The following is a 20030-nucleotide window of genomic DNA, read 5'->3' as shown; positions in this document are numbered from 1 at the left end:
TCTAAGTTACCATTTCTTTTCTTATAAATTTTATAATCCAACAATATCATTTTATAGATTACAAAGAGTTTTTCTAAGATCATCTTCAATAATATTGTATTTTTCCATTACAATGCTGAAAAATAATATAAATACCGAGTTTATATTATTAAATAATATAAATTTTAATTATTTTAGTTGTTAAAATTAAAAAAAAAAAAAGTGAGACCAAGTCTAATATAATAATATGATTAAATAAAATAATATTTGTCGATATTTCGTTTCATCGTATGTCATTGGCAAGACAATGTCAAAATTTGATATTAGCTTTCACATTTATCATTGAAAAAAATATGCCAATAATAAAAATCTAAAAATGTTAATAGCAAAATGTAATTTGCCATCAGGAATACTCTAACTTAGTTTATTATCGTGAACTCATGTTGGAAAGATTTAAGAGCCCATTGAACTCCAAAATAATACCGATCAATATGTTGTTCTCAATTGACCAAAAGTAATAAAGTATTGGTGTTTTCATTTTTAGTTAACTAATTGTATTACATGTATAAATTAAACAAAATCAAAGTTTTTAAAACGAGGGCTTTAGTAATTTGAAATAATAATAGGTAGATATACAACAACAAGCTCACATAATGGAGTTGACCATACCATTCATTTGCATTATCACTTTAATAACTAAAATAAAACATGTTAATGAGATACTAGATTCATATAGGAAACGTTAAAACAATAAAATTATCAGGGCCAACATAATGTGAATCTAATTTGTAATATATAAGTGCAAATTTGACATTTTGAAAATTAAATTTCAACATATAATGAAATATATGATGGCATGATAATTTATAAAATTATCATATTTCCAATTAAATTTTTATTAGTTCAAATTATTAATTGTTTGTCATTCATATTGTTTGTCACGATATTGATTTCGGAGATATAATTATTAGCTAGGAAAACAATTATTATATTGGAATTTGATAAGGAAATTAAGTATCTAGTGAGAAACTTTTGCACAAGAATTTCTATATAGTTTGTATGTCATAAACCACATTATCTAAATAATATATTATTTTAATATTTTAAAAAAATAAAATATAAATAAGAAAAAGAACAACCCATAAAATATGCATGGAATCTAATACTGATTATTATTAATGGTTAATTTCAGTTTTTTTAAATTTGATTGAAATTTATTTTCAAAACTGACATGATATATTCCTCTCTCTTTCGTCAATTTTATTACATTTTTACTATATCAAAATTATATTTATATATTCATAAAATATAGTATATGTTTTTTTGGTAATCTGCTGCAAAGAGTAGCCCACAGAATGATTGATATTGTTTGATGAATGTGTGATGTGGAAAAGAAATAATTGGGTCTTACTGTCCTTTATAAATATATATATATATATATATATATATATATGAAAATTTTATGATGAGGATGGTTCGCATGAGAACTGCAGTATTAGTAATAGTTTTTTATAGTATTAACGACAGTTTTTTAGAAAATCGTCACCAATATTAAAAAAAACCATTACCAATACTATGATCCGCATGAGGACCGTTCGTATCATAAACGGACTGTATAAATATATATATACACGTATGGCATATATATGGCCCACCCTGATTCAAGTATGAATAATTGCACTGTCACTATATTATTCATTGTTGGGCAACAGATCGAAGACGATGGATGGTGACTTTGCTTGAGCCATACAGCTCTACATGCACGCATATATATAAAGTCTACCATATGGCATTTTGTCTTTGTAGCAAAGCAAAGAAAGTTTGGTGCATAAATGTGAGAGGAGCACGTGTAATATAATGGTATTAATAATGCGATCAGCAACCATATAGATTTTTGATGATGATGATCAAGGGACCCACCCCATATGTGTCTTTGATGGATTCGATCTAAAGTTATCGAATGTCTTACATGCCTTGACAATTACAAGTCTTTCTATTTAATAACCTCGCATTTATACTACCATTGTAGCACTTTATATATATATATAAATTTTTTTACTACCTCATGGGTGTAGACCCTCACATTATAATACAAATCCGAATCCAAATATATATATAATTCAAAAATAAAACAAATATAATATTTTAATAAATGACATATAATTATATGATAATTTCCATCCAAATATATATATAATTCAAAAATAAAACAAATATAATATTTTAATAAATGACATATAATTATATGATAATTTCCATTATAATATGGACGTTGATATCTATTATAATCTAACTATTTATATATGTTTAAATACTATTACTATTATTGCTATTTCAAGTTTAACATAAACAATTATTGTTACATATAGATATATCAAAAGCAAAATCGCTATTTTCTAATACAATAATATTGAATTTTAATTCTTTTACTTTAATGTCATAAAAATAATCATCAATAATTATTTATGATTTACTTGAGTTCTATCTAATAAAATTAATTCCAAATCAAAAACTTATAAATACATATTTACAAAGTTAATAAAGACTTTAAATTGTATTGTAATTAAGTACCCCACTTGGTGTAAGTAGCTCACATTGAGAAGATGACCTACATTATGCACACCACAAAAACCATATTGATGATCACTAATAATAATCCCATGCATGCCTATGTTAATTACCATATTTTTTTTCTTCCTTCATTTTTAATAATACTCTCATAAAAAAAATAAAATTAAAGCTTTAATACTAATATAAATCTAATTAAAGTATGCAACAAGAAAAAGAAAGATTTAAATTTGGCCCTGTTTTAACAACAATTGAAAAAAAAATCACGCCGCCTAAAAATGGGTTTGAGTATGGACATAAAAAAATTAAAAAAAAAAAAGGATGGTGATTGAAGCTTTAAGAAAATCTAACAATGAATTAGCAGACAATCATGATCAATAAGATATAGAGTATATGTAAATCGTACGGTCTTGATCAATAGCTTCTGTCCCCATAGCTGGGACCACAACAAAAACCGGCCCAAGGAAGCCGGCCCACCTTAGTTACGCACTCGCAACGAGGAAAGCCGGCCCAGAACTGATTTAAACCCTTACACGTGTCCAATCCACGAGATGTTTGAATCCGGTGCATTCGTCCGCAGCTGAAGAACCGTGAGACCTTAAGGCAACACGTGTGAAGGCCCCCAAAATGTGGTATTTTTGTCTTCCTTTGGACACTGTCAAGATTCAAGAAAGCTCGCACGTGACAACTCCTTTTTGTTTGGCGCGTTTAAAAAAAAAGGAAGATGTGTGGCCCACTTATTAGTGGGCCCTTATGATTGCCAGCGCAACACCACTCAGGGAAAATCATTTTTGTGGACCCCACATACCATATAAGACGCCGCTACTACCTCCCCATCTTTGTTGTTTAATTACTTTCATATCCTTACCAACTGTTATCAACTAACACGCGGTACCATAATTATTGAATTACAATTTTACCCTTGTATGCTCTACATGAAATAGGACTAAAAAATAAGTCAACTCCCTGTCTCATTTAATTTTAAATAATAGTTTCATGCGCATAGGGTAACTTGAATTGAAGGTAATATTAATAACAGGGTTTTTGAATCAATGCCCTTTTTATTTCATAATTTTTATATTTTAACCCTTATAATATTAAATCAACACCAACATTCTCTATAAAGTTTTAAAATAGTGCAATATCAGTTCAAAACCTTTATATCATGAGTTTTTAGTTGATAAATTATATTTGATCCAATTAAACTTCTGTTTAGATCGAAAGAAATCTCTTTAAATGCAGTGTACTTAATGAACAAAATATTATGGAGTGAAGATTTTGAAGCTAGTTTTATTCCATTTGCAAACATAAGGCTTAATATTGTTAATTCAATATATATTGATAAAAATGCAAAAATGTTTAAATTACATAAGGCATTGGTGTCAAAAAGATTTAATATTATGCATGCAACTATATAAATGCACAATATCGATCACATTGTGTAATATTAATACTAATAATGCCATAATTCTTTCTAAGTAATTTTTCATGGAAAGAATAATTTGTATGTTATCATTTTATGTTCTTTTAATATGTTCCAAAAATAATTTCTTTTAATATAATTGAAATGACTTAATATTTTTATAATAGATAGGAAGCTGCTCTAAATATAGTTTATAGGATTAATGATCATTAGTTACATATTTATATTAGTATTATTTAAACGATATTTTCTTATTCAGTTCACCTTATTTACTACTTTTACTAAAAATCTTGCCATTAAATTCTTGATGTCTTTTTATATTTCACAATTATGTCAGTGCAAATAATTATCATTACCTAATAAAGGGCATTTTGGAACATACAAAGAGAAATAAAATCCATGTAAGGAGGGGCAAAAGAGTAAATTTGTATTTCCAAGCTTTTACCATCAGTTGTAAAATGTAAACCTACCCACGCTCTCTCTCTCTCTCTCTCTCTCTCTCTCTCTCTCTTAATCAGTTTCTCTCTCTAAAAAAATCATCAACGTCTCTATAATATCCACACTTTTAATAAAATGTTCCAAAAATAATATAATAAAAAGGAAATTCAAACCAGAAAAACTTCCCAAAAATTTTTTCTTTTGCAAAAATAGGACCTTTTCTTTCTTTTTCAATTTCATTCCATTTTCTTCTTTTATTTTTCCACGCACACGCACATACCAGAGAAGAAGGCCAACACTCCTCAAGAACACCTATTTTCACGTTGAGTCTTCCTTTTAAATTCCAAAAGCTTAATTTGCTCATCGGAAAGTTCGGAACTTTTTTATCCAATCTAAACCCTCTTCTTTGTTTTTGTTTTTGTTTTTTCGATCACCCATTTTCCCATATAATTTAGTCTTAAAATTAGAATCATTTTTTGGGTTATTGAATCATATTCAAACCCCTATCTAAGGTACCACTTTCGTCTCTCATTTTTTTTTTTTTTTTTCTCTTTCTCTCTCTGTTACTACATTGCTTGGAAGATCTGTTTTCTGAGTTTTGCTTTTTCTTTCTCATTTTATCTTTTTCCGGGTCCTTGGTGTTTTATTTTATTTATTTTTATGTGAATATCCTATCGTTTCATATTATAAGTATATAATTTTTTACTTCAAGAAAAGCCCACCTGAAAAAGAGAAAAAAAAAAAAAAGATAAATTTTTTTCTTTTTTCGGGAGGATTATGTAGTGTATTAGAAATTCAAGTTCTTAAATACCAAAAAAAAAAAAAAAAAAAAAAAAAAAAGAAAAGGGAAAAGGAGGAACTTCCATCGCTTAAAGATTTTAGTGATGTAATTTCCATTTCCTGACCTTCTTCCATCAAAATCTTGAGCTACCCATTTGACGAAGACAAGGAGTTTGCGGCCTCCTTTTGGTCTTACTATTCAATTCAAGCTTTTTTTCAAGCTTTAAGAATTAGACCATTTCATGGTTTTTTAGCTGGTGGGATTTTCTTGTTTGACAAGGGCCTCCCAACCGCCCCCCACACACACTCTTATCCTCTATTTTCCTCTTTCCTTTTTTTTCCTCTTTCTTGATCTATCAAAAATAGCCCTCAAGAATGTATGGAACTCAGAGCAAAAGAGACCTTTCCTTAGAATTCCAATCTCAAATTCCAATTTTGAGGCCTAGCATTCATGCGAGGAGGGCTAATCTTACTGTAAAATTCCAAGACCTTTATGGGTTCACTGTAGAAGGGAATGTGGATGATGTGAATGTGTTGAATGAGGTAAGAGAGAAAGTGAGGAAGCAAGGTCGAGTTTGGTGGGCATTGGAAGCCAGCAAAGGTGCAAATTGGTATTTGCAGCCTTCAATAGCTGAAGGGATTGCACTGAAATCCTCGCTTAAATTCTCATCTCTTGCCAATGCCATTACCTTGAAGAGGTTGATTAGGAAGGGAATTCCACCGGTTCTCCGGCCAAAGGTGTGGTTTTCTTTGTCTGGGGCGGCAAAGAAGAAGTCCACGGTGCCAGATAGTTACTACAATGATCTGACAAAAGCGGTTGAAGGCAAGGTCACGCCTGCCACAAGGCAGATTGATCATGTGAGTCCCATGTTCTCCTCTTGGTGCATATTGATAAGAAGGTTGTGCATTAAATATATTTATTACTTTATTTTTTTTTTCTTTTTCTATTTTTTAATCAATCATTTGACTTCTTGATTTAGATTATTTTTGAAAGACTTGAGCTTTTTTGCAGGTTAATTTACTAGTGAAACATATAATGTAACTGTAACTATCACTTTCCTTTCTTTGCTGATTCTTTTGTTCTCTGGGAATCTTTTGGAAATCTATAGTTTTCACCGTTTTGCTGATTGCTGGTACAAATTCATTTGCAAACACTTCCATTTATTTATTTTTTCTCTGTAACGTTGCATAACGAATGGGGTTTTGCCGATTTGCTGACTGTTGAGTACAGTTATTGCATTAAATGGTTTATAAAGATGTGACACCATAAGAAACCCACAGAGAGAGAGAGAGAGAGAGAGAGAGAGAGAGAGAGAGAGAGAGGGGGGATCTTGAGGGCCGCCAAGGAATAATGTTAAAATGAAAATCTTGATTTGGTTTAAGACATCAAAAGTATTGTTCTATAGGGACGCAAAGGTAGGATAACTATGTTTAGTAATATTACTCATCCTAATGCGCAGCTGAGCTTGTTTGGGAATATCTGATGGAAACAGTATAGAATGATTCATAAGGGTTACATGATTTCGAATACTTGAACATTTTTTCTTTTCTTGTCATTAGTGTAAAGTAGCATTAGCACTGGTAAATGTGCTGATGTTCTCAAAATAAGTGTGTTTTTGTGAATTACAGTTGAAGCTAAAATCAACTTGTCATTCATAATTACAGTTATGTTTTAGATCTTAAGAGGGCTTCATTAAAAGTTAAGAATGGACATAGACCTATCATGGTTTATTCTTGAAAATTTCAAATTTCAAACTTGAAAGTGGCATGCATTTGTATTACTATTGGTTTATTTTCAATATTGGTGTTGGGCTTTCATTTACCTTTGGCTTTTCAACCTTGATTTTATACTATTCAAGATAGTTTAGTTGTAATGCATTTAAGGTAGCATAATTCAGCTTCTATCTGTATTCTGTACCAATTTTGAGTCTACTTTTCAAGATGCTACTTGTAGTTGTAGTCATCTCTGTATGCAGTTATCTCTTCTAATTTTTCTCATTCATTCTCCAAATACTCATGCAGGATCTACCACGGACCTTCCCAGGTCACCCATGGTTGGATACTCCCGAAGGCCATGCTACTTTGCGACGTGTTCTTGTTGGGTATTCTTTCCGTGACTCTGATGTAGGCTACTGTCAGGTGGATTTTATTTCTCTTAATCCTCGATACCAAATAATCATGTTCAGTTATAAAAGTTTGAATAGTCCCACACAATACAAGTGTCATACTCTTTTTTATTCCTACAAACTAATAAATAGTGCCCATAAAAGTGAATCTTCCCAGAAATTATAGCATATTATGCTGGTACGCTTTCATGGGGTCTTGACTCGAATCATCTTGTCTTCTTGAACTTCTTGATCTAGCATATTAGTATGGTACCATTAGAAATCTTGGAGCCAGAAGAATATTTTGTCCAGGTTCTGTTTATAGCCCTCCAATTTGTTTACCATTATTGCCTCTTTATTGTGTATATGTCAAGGTTTTTTAGTTTCAATTCTTAACTAGCAATATTTGTATCTAATCTTAATGTCCAAAATACATATTGTATAGCTGCATGACTGTTGTCTCTCCACCGTTTTGACACTTTAATCTCTCATCTCATATGTCTGACCCTGTCTTAGAGCAAGTCCTGTTTTAAACACTGATTTAGTTGCTTCAGCAAACAATTCTGCTATCTTTTTTCTTATCAATGTATTGCTTCGAGATAATATTAAGCACCAAATATTGGTTTAATTAGGTCTACCAAATTCTTCCACTATGAGTTAAATTTTATACTATTATTTGGTGCAGGGCTTAAATTATGTTGCAGCTTTGTTATTACTTGTGATGAAAACAGAGGAGGATGCATTTTGGATGCTAGCAGTCCTGTTGGAAAATGTGTTAGTTAATGACTGCTATACAAATAACTTATCAGGATGCCATGTTGAACAAAGAGTTTTCAAAGATTTGCTTACTCAAAAATGCCCTAGGTATTTTCCTTTGATGAAGTGGACCGCTTTTATTTCCTTGTTGGTGTCTTCTAAAAATTGGAAGAAAAATGCAGGATAGCCACTCATTTGGAAGCATTGGAATTTGATGTCTCCCTTGTTGCCACTGAGTGGTTCTTATGCCTCTTTTCTAAGAGTTTGCCTTCAGAGGTCAGATTAATGTTCTCTCTTTGCTTGATCAAAAAAATTCTGAATTTAACTTGTGTACCTGACCTAACACTTCTTCTATTGCACTGTTTCGGCTCATTTACCAGACCACTTTACGAGTATGGGATGTCCTTTTTTATGAGGGTGCAAAGGTTCTATTTCATGTGGCTTTGGCAATATTTAAGGTATAAGAGCTTTTAACCTCAGGCATCAAGCATTTGTATTGGCCTAGTTTATCATAAGCTTCTTGAGTTTGGATTTCTTAAAACTTTAGAGAAGACATTACTTTGTTGACACTGTGATTTGTAATTGCAGATGAAGGAAGAGGAGTTGCTTATAACCCATCATGTAGGCGATGTAATTAATATTTTGCACAAAACTACTCATCACCTCTTCGACCCTGATGAGCTATTGACGGTAACACAAAACTACTCATCACTTCATACTCCTTTCTCTTCCTGTGGATGTAAAAACATTTGTGCTTGACATAACTCATATATGACATGTGTTAAAATTCGGAGGTAGGAGCAAATTATTTGGGATGGGTCACATTACTGACTAGTGTAAACTATACAAATGAAATGAAAACTCCTATCAAACAATAAGCAATGAGGACAAAATTTAGAGAAATTCCTATAAAATTATGTATATTTTATGGTGCTTGGAATGTATGACAGCCAAAGTTCTCAAATGATTTCTTGAAATGTGGTGCTTGACTCCCTCCTTACTTATGGCCTTGATCCTTTGCCTTGCATCCTGACCATTAACTTCGTACAAAAGATAAACATAAACCATCAAGTTCCTGAGGTTTATGCTACATCAATTTGAATGGAATATGGAACTTATGTTCATTAAAAACTTGTCTCTTTTATCAAACATTGCAGGTGGCATTTGATAAGATAGGTTCAATGACAACCAACACTATATCTAAGCAAAGGAAAAAGCAGGAACCAGCGGTGATGGCAGAGCTTGATCAGAGATTGAGACGGCTAAATTCACTAAAAGTTGATGAGAACGAAAACTAGCATTTCACTTTACCAAGCCACGTCAAACTCGAAAATTTCAGACAGCCCTTTTAGGTGTATGTCCCTGTCACTATGGAAGACAAGTGAAATTGTACCTGCATCCTGTTTGTTCCTTACATATGGGAACAACCAAGTTAAAAAAGAGTGCCTGTTGTTTTCCAGGTTTTGTTGTAGTTGATAATTGTAAATTATGTTTTATTACCATACACTGGATTAAATACAAGCCAATTCAGGGCATCACTGCGTTTTATATGCCCTGTAATTTTTGTTTTACTGTTATATTGTGTCTCTGCAATTTTCACTCGGAGTTTGATTAATTTTTTTCAGAGCCACTACCACATTCTCAAGCCCAACCCTTCTTTAAAAAAGAGAAAAAGAACGGAGAGGAAAGTGTTTTCCATCTTCTCGGATTCATGATTTGCACAGATGGGTAACGGTCATATGTACAGTAGGGGTCGGATCTAACAAGCAATAAACTACTCCTCAGAATTCGTATACAATAACCCCACCCAAAAAAAAAAAAAAAAAAAAAAAATTACTTCAAAAACCAAGACCAAATAAAGATCAGATGGTAGAACTTGACATGGAATGTGTACTATATATAATGTGGTCCTTTTCAGAGGTTATATAGGTTGCAAAGGAATTAACAATGATATTGTTTCCGGCAGTTGTTGTGGCAGTACAAGCTAAAGACTGCTCCTAGATATTATATTCAAATTATAAGAACATCTGGGTAAGTCAGCATGGTCAAATTTGGTCAGCTAATGTAGCTTTTAGGTTGAGAAGCAGGGTTTCCAGGATCAGAGTGATTGAAAGATCAGAGAATTGAAGCTGAGCTGCCACTTCCACCCACCATGGGGGTCTGATAATAATCTACACCGGAAGGAAGAGGCTCAGGATCAGAGTAATTGAAAGATTGAAGGACGGAAGCTGAGCTGCCACTTTCACCCACCATGGGGGTCTGAATAATCTACACCAGGAGGAAGAGGCTCAGGATCAGAGTGATTAAAAGATTGAAGAATTGAAGCTGAGTAGCCACTTCCACCCACCATGGAGGTCTGATAATAATCTACACGAGGAGGAAGAGGCTCCGGTGGAGAGGAACAGAAGTGCTGAAATCCATAACCCATATTTGGTGCAAAGTGAGGTTGGTATGAAAGATTGTGATTCAATGGCAATCCATGAATAATCTCCTTCATTCTTTCTTTATGGGATGTTTGGTTGAAATTGTAGATGGTACCAGTGGCGCGACCATGAGACTGATAGGTGAAATTGTGTGGCCAGCTATGATTAAGATTGTTGGATGATGAGAAATTAGGCCTACTGTCTATGCAAGTAGGATTACCAGTCTGAGTTCCTTGGTCCAATTTAATCTGCGATGCATGCCCTGAACGGCTTTTTTGTACGTCTTGATGTCCCTCTTCTATGACTTCCATTTTTGATGTTTCAACGTCTTCATGTTGTCTTGCAGAATGGACGGGTGAATCAGTTGGAGTAGAACATTCAATGTCAACAGGAAAACCATCAGTATTACAAGGTGTCGAACCATCCCACTTTCCTTGTTTCACCCCCTCAGTCTGGTCCCTTCTCTCGGCTCCTTCAGCTTCAGCTTCATTCTTATCTTCTGGTACATCATCAAGCGTGAGGTTGATTTCATCAGATGCATACAAACTGGGGTAGTCACTATAACTAGTATGATTTTCCTTCATAACATAGTTTTTGATGTTGTTACCCTTTTCATGCAGTTCTCTTTGGTCGTTCCATACGTGGCCTTGTTCTTTTGCTATTGCCTTATGCCTAATACTCCAGTCACAACGACTCCAAAGATATAATGGTGGTGCCTTCAAGTTCCAATCCTCTAGTTGCTTGTTATGTATGTCAACAGATCCAGGCAGATAGAATGACTGGAAAAGGGAAATATTGTCACGGAGTCATTTCATAGTGCATACATTTAATGAACGCATCAGGATTATGAGTGATTATTAATAAATATACCTTGCCTGAGAGTATTTCTTTGTCCTCCCAAATCAAATTGTATCCATCTTTTTCATCAAGTCTGCCAAAGTAACAAACACATGAGAGAGAGAGAGAGAGAGAGAGAGAGAGAGAGAGAGAGAGAGAGAGTGTTATAAGCACACACCGTTTGGTTTCTTTTGGAACAATTAAAATAAGGAGCTTTGGTCTAAACTCCTGGGCTTTTTTAATGAACTTGTTAGCAAGAGATGCTTTTACTCCAAAAGGAGGATTCAATCCCATGATCTACACATCAGAAAAGACCAAAACAAGCAATAAGAAAGAAGAAGGGATTTTGAAATTTACAATGCAAAATTAAGTCTTACCAGCCGAGAACCATTAGGTAATTCTTCCTGGTTGACAGTCATCCAGTCTCTCTTCTCAAAATTAAAATCATTCTATACAATGGAAAGAAGGAAATATGAATTTGGGAGAAGCCGAAGTAGCATAAACTTAAGGAAAAAGAAAGAAGAAAAACCCAGTAAAGCAAATAGAGTGCGTCAATCAAATATTATTCCAAGTCAAAAATATTGGATCCAAGCCCAACCAATAAATTGTCTGTTGTTTGAGTATCAATTCCCTCTAAATTAAGATTTGACAATACGCATGCATAAATTTGTCCTTAACAGAATTACAAATATAAATCAAGAGCCAGGGTCTACCTTGGGTGCAAAAATATCATAATTTTTGAATGTACAATGCTTCCCTGTTATTTCAAGCTTTTCTTTCATCAGACAACTGAAATCATTGGAACCGCAGCAGAAGTCAACTAGCTGTTGAATGGAGAGACTAGTATTAGTTGATTTTCTGATGATAATGAGCAATTTTATGGAGTTCATATACACAGTTGAATACAAATGCAACATAACAAGTAATAACAGCAAGACATCATCGTTGGAATTTTCGAATGACACAACACGACATCCGTTTCTAACTCAAAAATTTTCCAGCACCAGCAGCACTAAAACTACCAAATCATCTTAGTTTCCACAACCATTTTATTTGTAATCTCCTTTGCAATATATGCTTCCAACAACATACTCCAAGAAGGAAAAAGTCCCTTTTTCTTCTTCTTCTTCTTTTTTTTTTTTTTTTTTTTTTTTTATGCAAACTAGACATTCTATTAAATTATAGTTCCTTCTATATCATGATTTTTCTTTACAAATCACACCAAAGGAGACAGCATCTGCACAGGGGTGAAGCAGATGTCCCAAAACTGAATGGGAAGCGGCTAGCTTGATAAGTTTTTCTTAAATATTAAGCAAAGTCATGGATACCCAAAAACTTCTAAGCGTGGCTGTTCCGAATATTAAACACAGACCTCATAAAAAAGAAATCCTTTTTGTCACATGCTATTTCATTATTCATGAAAAATCCTTTTTGTCACATGCTATTTCATTACTCATGAATGATAAACTTGACCTAAATTATACACACTATCTGTAAGCATAAATTTAGCTAAGGCAAAAATTAGAACCACGACCAGTGCCCCTTGCTCTAGCTGACCTATAGCCAACTATGAACCAAAGATTCATGAATTATGTACCTTGGTCAAGACGCACTAATTATTTCATTCAAGGCGTGGAAGCATGTATTTAAAAAGTCAAAAAAATGAATTTGAAAATGCATGGCAAACACATTTTCATTGGATTTACCTTGAAGCCCTGAGATTTCTACTCTTTTTAACTATACAATAGAAAATGCTCAAGCATTGTGCCTATCAGTTAATACTGCCTGATCTTTAACCAACAGAAACTGGTTGTGGTTGCAGCTGCAATATTTTTGTCAAATCTGGGAACTCCTAACTAGTCAAACCTTCTAATTTATGGTACACTTTTATTGCGAAATATAAAGATATATGATGAAAATGTAGGGCAAGGGTATTGATATAAAGAAGCCTATTTGAAACATGACAGTAATCCTTCAGGTCATGTTGGTACGCGAAATTACTAGTAATAACCAAAAGACAGATGTCATATAAATTTATATTTCAGAGTCCTATATCTTTTAAGCTATTATATTTTGAGAGGTACAAACGAAGGAAATGCATCTATAGGAATATTTCACCAAAATGGACTAATTATCTATTTTTCTAAGCAAAGAAAGAATCAAATAAAATTGCTATGATAAAAGTATGGAAGCAAAAAACACGAGGACATATTCTTACGGTATCTCCATCTTGCATGTACCAGTGGAGCCTGTCGACAACCTGCAGAATTCATTCTTGCCGTGAGCTCAACCTCTTAATTTATAAATCAACCAACGATTTCTAGCTGATTCACAATGATATATTACAATGCATAATAATCTGAAAGCAGAAATACCAAGAGCAATATTCACACATAACATAATAACCCATAGGACTAGAAGCAGCATTTAGTACAGTTGGGTTCCTCTAATTTAAACGTCACAAAGACCTTCCTCTAATCCCTTGGGTGGCTGTTTGGGACAGAAAATTTAAAGGCAGACATGATTCAAAAGGTAATAGGAAATAGACTTAACTATGTAATCAAACTTTTTATTAATAATATATATAAATTGTAAAAAAATAATGATTTACCTTCTTAAGCTTGTCTACTTTTGTGAAATGACGACCAAACGATGTATAGCGCATGCCATGAAGAAAAGGTGCAAGATATACATTAAGTTTTCTCTGCACATTGCAAGCCAAAGATCATTATGCTTATCAGAGCATGGTCCATATAAATTGTCTTATTAAGATGATGATGCTATACATCTCACAGCCTGTTTTACATTAACTTGAATCACTTTGTGCCTTAAACATTACGACATTATAGCATATTTGAAAATGTAGTCATAAAAGAAAATTTTTTATTTTTGCACATTGCTATTGAAAAATTCTGGGATCAAAATAAATGATAAATTTTCAGGACTACATTTTAACGTACAAAAAATACAGAGGATCAAAAATAATTTGGAGTGACTATCACTCAACATATTGCTGCATCAAAATACACTACAAATGTGAACTCAAAATACATAATATGCAATGAGAATTGCAATGCATAAAATAATATCAATTAAAAAATAATGATTGAAAATGGAGCATGTAATCTGTATTCATAAAATTTTGAGTTTGGGTTATACTAAATTTTAAAATCTGAATGTATGACCACTGGCCTTCTTAATCAAGCGATACCTCTTTCGCTCTTATTGAAGCAAAAGGTTTGGTTTCTAAGGAAAGGTTACTTGCAGTTATGCAGCCTATCGATTGGAGCAAAATAACAGAAAATACTATATAAGGTGGAATTGCAAAACAGGTAAATAATATTTACCTATCAAAACCAGCTATTCCAGTAATACTTAGCTATAGGTGCCAATAGACTATTTTGGAGAGAATAAGAGAACATAGTGAGGTTAAAAAAGAAATCTTACTACATATTACTGAGCAATGTCCAAGGAATGTAACACTGTTAGGAGGAGAAGAAAGATCAGGTTTATGATTGACAGAGAAATTACAACATCATCCAAGAACAAATTCAACAAAGCATCAAAGAATCATGCAAATAATAAACATAATGAAGAAAGTTAATTGCAATTTAGTGTACAAGTTCATGATGACAAAGGAAACAGAAGGTTGAAAACCTGGAAATGCATTAAAAGGTTGCAAAAGAAGCACAATAAATCATCAACAGACGTGAAAATAAAATTATGTTAAATGAACCTACAGTAAATATCCATCAAATTGGTAGAACTGGCTCAAACCTTCCATTTAAAAATCTGGGACAGAATGTCTGCTTCACAAACAGCTTTTGCATCCTCAATACTGCCACCTGCATCTAGCTTTGACAAAGCTGTTCGAATAGCCTGCAAATATATATCAATACGTATTAAAGGAAGACAAAGCCAGGTTTCTATCATCAACAGCAATCGGTATTATACCTCAACAGAACCCTCCACTTTTCCCATTGTAATGGATTTTTCCAGTGAATTATCACAATACACATATTCGGTTGGTCCTTTCTTACTTTTAATAATTTCTTCATAACTGATCGAAGAAGCTGCATCTTCCATAAGTTTTATGATTCTGTATGTCAGAATAAGATTCAAACAATTAGGTATTATTTAATGAAATTCATAATTAGATTTTAATATCTGGAAATTCATTTTAAAAGAACTTATGAAGAATGAAAGCAATCACCGGCTTTCCATTTCAGGATCAACTGAAGACTGTGAACTGTTTGCCATTTTAACTATAGTCTCTTCCTCAGATTTCCTTCCAATGGCACTAGCTATTTTCTGCTGCATGGAGATGGACTTATGCGGATATGCCTTTGAACAATAAGAGGAAGATCTAATATTCACTTTTGGAGGAATTTTAACTGCATGAATTGCAGTTGTCTTTCTTAAAGAATCAAAATCTGGTCCACATCTTTTTTGAATATTTTTGGTGGAGCCACCAAGATTTATACTACCACCCCCCACCTTCTCAATGCGCTTCTGCAACTTTACTATTCTTCCTTGTGTGCTCAAAATTTCAGAAGCATTCCTTTTCATTGATGCAACACCCTTCCCTCTGCTTGCTAGCAGTGCAGAATCCTGTACCTTCTTCGTCGGAAACTTTAAGTGGTCTCTAGCTGGAGTCCCAAGTTCTCTAATAATCTCATGATCCCTGGTCAACATAATTGGTAATCAATATGATATAAAGTATAACATCTGACCTCATGCAGATATATGTATCATGAACTTACATGCAGTACATCAGGATCCGATTTGGAAGTAGACCATCCCAAGCCCTTTGCAAGATCTGATCGTTGCTACATTCAAAAGAAACACTCCTAGAAAAAGAACCAAAGGGAACCATCATATTTTCATTTTCACATAAGGAAACCAAATTCCTGGAAAGTTTATCTTCCAAATAAATTTTGAATTTAGAGTACCTGGGCAAACATTTTCTGTGATACGCCTTTGGACAACGTCGACATACTGCAAATTGATTTTCATGCTCCTCCTTATTTTCACCTTTCTCACAAACAAAGCATTTATGGGCAGGACAGGTAAATGATTCCCCTGCAGCAATTTTATTCTGGAGCTCTTCAGCTCGATATACATTAGCTGGGTGGAGCAGCTTTGCAACACAGTCTGGATGATAGAAATGGCCACATGTTGCACAAGCACAAGGGAAGACCTTGAATGCAGGAAAAAAGTCAAGTTTAGGATAGAATATCTTTAGGCATATCAATGTAGCTCTGTGTTTTAGTAACAAGGGTTCCCCAACCAAGGTTGTAGACAATTTATTTAAAATAACATTTGAGAAGTTGATGTAATCTAATATTGTCTAAATGAAACTTTTCAAGACCCGACACACACCCCCCCCTACCCCCCCCCCCCCCCCCCCCCCCCCGCCGGGAAGAAAAAAGAAAAAAAAAAAAATTATGCATAAACAAGGAAGTGCATCAGCAATAAGAAATTTTTAGATACCAGAATATTATACCTCTGCGCCACGGGATTTATCTGAAGAGCCCAACTTGCCACAAACGAAACATTGATGTTGCTTGTGCTTACAGTTTTGGCACATAAATGAAGGAAGTGCCTGCATACAATCAGCATTAACTATAAGTGCAAATAACTGGAAATCGGGTTTACATATTGACAAAACCAATGAATTGCATACTTTAACTTGATCCTTCAAAAATCCAAGAGATTCACAACGAGTATCAAAGCCATCTTCTTTAGCTGCATGAAAGGATCTCATGCATCTTCCTTCACAACTGCAACCAAATAAAATTTGGATTAATAATCCAACAAGTAAATGAACATAGCAAAGTTATGCCTGGTAATTATGAGAAGCTCATACAATTAGCAGTTTTAGGAAACAAATTTTTCCAACAAATCTGCTGATGATTGTGACAGTTTTTACAGGAATACATCATATGAAAACACTACACAAAGCATACCACAGAATTTCACCACCATTATCACAAATTGCACAAACATGATCGTACAGCTCATTATCCCCATTATTATCATTTTTTCCATTACCACCATCTCCATAATCATCATCATTCATAAACTCCAGTTTCTGCATTGTTTGCATTTCCTGTCAAACCAACCAAAGTATCCTTGAATATAATGGAAGATTTGAAACATCGTGTTAAACACAAGAGCAATCAATGAGAATTGACCTCCTTGAAAGCTTTGTTTGTTGTTGGCTTCTCCATATAAGCAAAGAGATACTGCAAAGTGCCCAGAGAAGGAAATCATTACTAAATTTCAATAAAAAATTTGAGAACGACTCCATATGTGATAAAAGGGAATCATAGTATAACATATTGAATTTGTTGCAAGTCATAACCTATTTAATTTTTACATTAGACAATCTAACATACAAGTTAATCAAGTGGAATAAATAATGGGCACTCTTGGAACCAAGAGAATGGCTAGGAAAAAGAAAAAACGATTATAATCATTTGAGAAGGGGAACTGCTAGCGCTGCAACTTATGTTGCTGCGATTTGAGAAAGAACGAGCTGAGTAGATCAACCTAGGAGATGCTTAAACTAGGTCCATGGTCATATCATATAATAGCTCTTAACTATTCTCACATTTTCAGACAGAATGGATGTCTCTTTTCTGGAGACAAAAGGACAGATCAATATGCATTTACAATTCTTTCATAACTATTTCATTGAGCTTGATTTTTGCAGCATTATTATCCAACAGAATAGCAAGTAAGAACTTGTATAATTTCTTCCATATTCATTATTTGTTTCTAAATTTACAACAAGAATCTAATTCCAGATGATTAAAAAATGATACAAGTAACATTAAATGCTTGATTCTAGAAAAAAATAAATTTATGTAACCTTGGATTTTTCTAAATCTTTATCCCTCTCAATGGCTACCCTGATTAATGGCAAATGATTCAACAGATCCTCCTCTGAATGTTGGACATCAAATGAGCTACAAGAAACAAAGTTCATCAGATTCACCACTACAAACATAATGGCAAATTAAAAAAACCCAAAAAATTATACAAAAGCACGAACCTGAGCTCTTTGAACAAGTAGGCACATATAGATTTCCAAGATGCATCAGGATTCTTCTTCACAAAATGAAGCAAGTGAATAGTTACCAAAGTCGTCCTGATAATATTTTCGAAGCTCTTTCTTGGCTTTTGGAGTGTCAACCATTTGTTATCCTTGGAAAGCACGGAAATCTCTGGTTGAACAAAGGACAACTCAAACCTCCAAGCTATGACCCTCTTGTAAACCTTCTGAATCCCATCATCAGCAACGCCTCTCAAGTAAACAGGTCTGTCAACGTCATCCAGACTCTCATCCTCACTCCATTGGAGTGGCAAAACGGTAAATGAAATGGGTTCTTCTTTGTCACTGATGAAGTGGTAATCCGTGACACGGTCTGGAACAATCTCACCCTCTTCATCTGATGAATCCATCAACAACTGCAATGCATCACTAGAAGAAATCAAAATTTGAAAAATCAAGAAGTTTAAAAAAAAAAAAAAAAAAAATTATAAACAGGGTAATGGAACGGTCATATATATTTTTTTTCTAAAAAGAAAAGGCTAAAGAAAGAAATCCATACTTAACCCAAAAAAAAAAAAAAAAAAAAAAAAAAAAAAAAATCCCCAGGAACACACAAAAGAATGAAGAAACAAGTAAAAACAAAGCCACAGTAACAAGTTCAAACTTTTAAATCCATAAGACGTACTCACTCAAAACCCAATCCCCTGTTTGGCAAGTAAGAAAACCGAGGGAAAAAATATCAAAATGAAGAAGATGTTTTTTTTTTTTTTTTTTTTTTTTCGTGTAAAAGATAACAAAAACACAAAGTTCGGTTTTAGTAAGGTAAAACCCAGAATCAGAAACTAAAAAAAAAAATTCGAATCAAAAAAACACATTTTACATAAATTTTCCAAATGTGAGAGCCTTAAAACACTATACATTTTTGGATATTTGTAGAGGTTATCTACATTTTTAATTTTCATATTTTGTTTTTTGTTTGTAGAGAACAATGAATACCCACTTTCTATAGAAAGCTTTAATTTTTGTTTGCAGAAAGAATTACTCAGACAGAGAGAGAGCAAGTAGAGAGGAGGTTGACAAAAATGGCATTTCAGGTTAAACGTCGTGTGCTCTAAATGCGTTTGCCATGAACCAAAACCACCAACTTTTTGTCTTTTTCTCCATCTGTATGGGACTTGTCGTGTTATGTGCCCTTTTGCATGTACCATGACCTCGCCTTAAGATTGGTCCACTTGTTTATTATTTATATTGAGATAGTGGATCATATATCTTCCAGGATTTTTTTTTTTTTTTTTTTTTTGGGGGGGGGGACTAATGAGGAGGCTTCATGGTTATAAAATAATGTTAGGATAAAATTATTATATTAGAATTTAATGAAATTAGTAATCATATATCTTTGAAATAGGTAATTTTCATAAACAATGTCTGCTTTCAGTACCTCATTACTCTTTGTGATTTTAAAATGTCCAAAATTAATTTTAAAAGGATTAAAAAAAAAAGAATATTTCTTATAATGTTTAACAGATATACATATACATATATTATTATATGAAAGCTTTTTTTTTTAAAAAAAAAAATATTCTGTTTCTAGAAAATTGATCATTTTACTAAAACCAAAACTATAAAAAAAAAATTGAGTTATAAGTTTTTGTCCAAAAAAA

The 20030-nt window shown here is 33.1% G+C and overlaps 2 protein-coding genes across 3 annotated transcripts; one reads left to right on the top strand and one right to left on the bottom strand.

The window, feature by feature from the left end:
• Positions 1–4547: 4547 nt before the first annotated feature.
• On the top strand, positions 4548–9620 carry LOC107409072 (uncharacterized). Its single transcript, XM_048471609.2, has 7 exons — positions 4548–6046; positions 7211–7327; positions 7979–8157; positions 8232–8325; positions 8430–8507; positions 8638–8739; positions 9207–9620. The coding sequence occupies exons 1-7, from the start codon at positions 5564–5566 to the stop codon at positions 9345–9347; spliced, it is 1194 nt and encodes a 397-aa protein (XP_048327566.1). The 5' UTR covers positions 4548–5563; the 3' UTR covers positions 9348–9620.
• A 145-nt stretch (positions 9621–9765) lies between these two features.
• Positions 9766–19470, bottom strand: LOC107410084 (protein ENHANCED DOWNY MILDEW 2). 2 transcript variants are annotated; one of them, XM_060816428.1, is made up of 20 exons: positions 19370–19470; positions 18370–18785; positions 18187–18283; positions 17507–17557; positions 17279–17421; positions 16996–17092; positions 16816–16914; positions 16262–16509; positions 16073–16159; positions 15523–15993; positions 15264–15408; positions 15087–15188; positions 13921–14013; positions 13528–13569; positions 12023–12133; positions 11687–11758; positions 11488–11606; positions 11343–11403; positions 11080–11251; positions 9766–10971 (listed from the first exon to the last, which is right to left on the bottom strand). In XM_060816428.1, exons 2-20 carry the CDS (start codon positions 18777–18779, stop codon positions 10292–10294), a joined length of 3300 nt encoding a protein of 1099 aa, XP_060672411.1. In that variant the 5' UTR covers positions 18780–18785; positions 19370–19470; the 3' UTR covers positions 9766–10291. The 2 variants fall into 2 exon arrangements, with proteins under 2 accessions (XP_060672411.1, XP_060672410.1); XM_060816427.1 differs by having other exon boundaries at positions 9766–11251.
• Between the last annotated feature and the right edge of the window lie 560 nt (positions 19471–20030).

This window comes from Ziziphus jujuba, chromosome 4 (genome assembly GCF_031755915.1).
Source record: "Ziziphus jujuba cultivar Dongzao chromosome 4, ASM3175591v1".
In the NCBI taxonomy this organism is placed as follows: Eukaryota; Viridiplantae; Streptophyta; class Magnoliopsida; order Rosales; family Rhamnaceae; genus Ziziphus; species Ziziphus jujuba.
Note: the sequence above shows the minus strand (reverse complement) of the source record. Positions and strands in the feature narration are given on the sequence as shown.

What these genes read in the sequence shown, in the direction of transcription:
- LOC107409072 (XM_048471609.2), top strand. Translation starts at nt 5,564, where the DNA reads ATGTATGGAACTCAGAGCAAAAGAGACCTTTCCTTAGAATTCCAATCT. An exon ending in CCACAAGGCAGATTGATCAT is followed by an intron (nt 6,047 to 7,210) that starts GTGAGTCCCATG and finishes ATACTCATGCAG; the next exon opens with GATCTACCACGGACCTTCCC. An exon ending in ACCCTGATGAGCTATTGACG is followed by an intron (nt 8,740 to 9,206) that starts GTAACACAAAAC and finishes CAAACATTGCAG; the next exon opens with GTGGCATTTGATAAGATAGG.
- LOC107410084 (XM_060816427.1), bottom strand. Translation starts at nt 18,779, where the DNA reads ATGGATTCATCAGATGAAGAGGGTGAGATTGTTCCAGACCGTGTCACG. An exon ending in CAAACAAAGCTTTCAAGGAG is followed by an intron (nt 17,422 to 17,506) that starts GTCAATTCTCAT and finishes TTGGTTTGACAG; the next exon opens with GAAATGCAAACAATGCAGAA. An exon ending in AAGTGGAGGGTTCTGTTGAG is followed by an intron (nt 15,189 to 15,263) that starts GTATAATACCGA and finishes ATATATTTGCAG; the next exon opens with GCTATTCGAACAGCTTTGTC.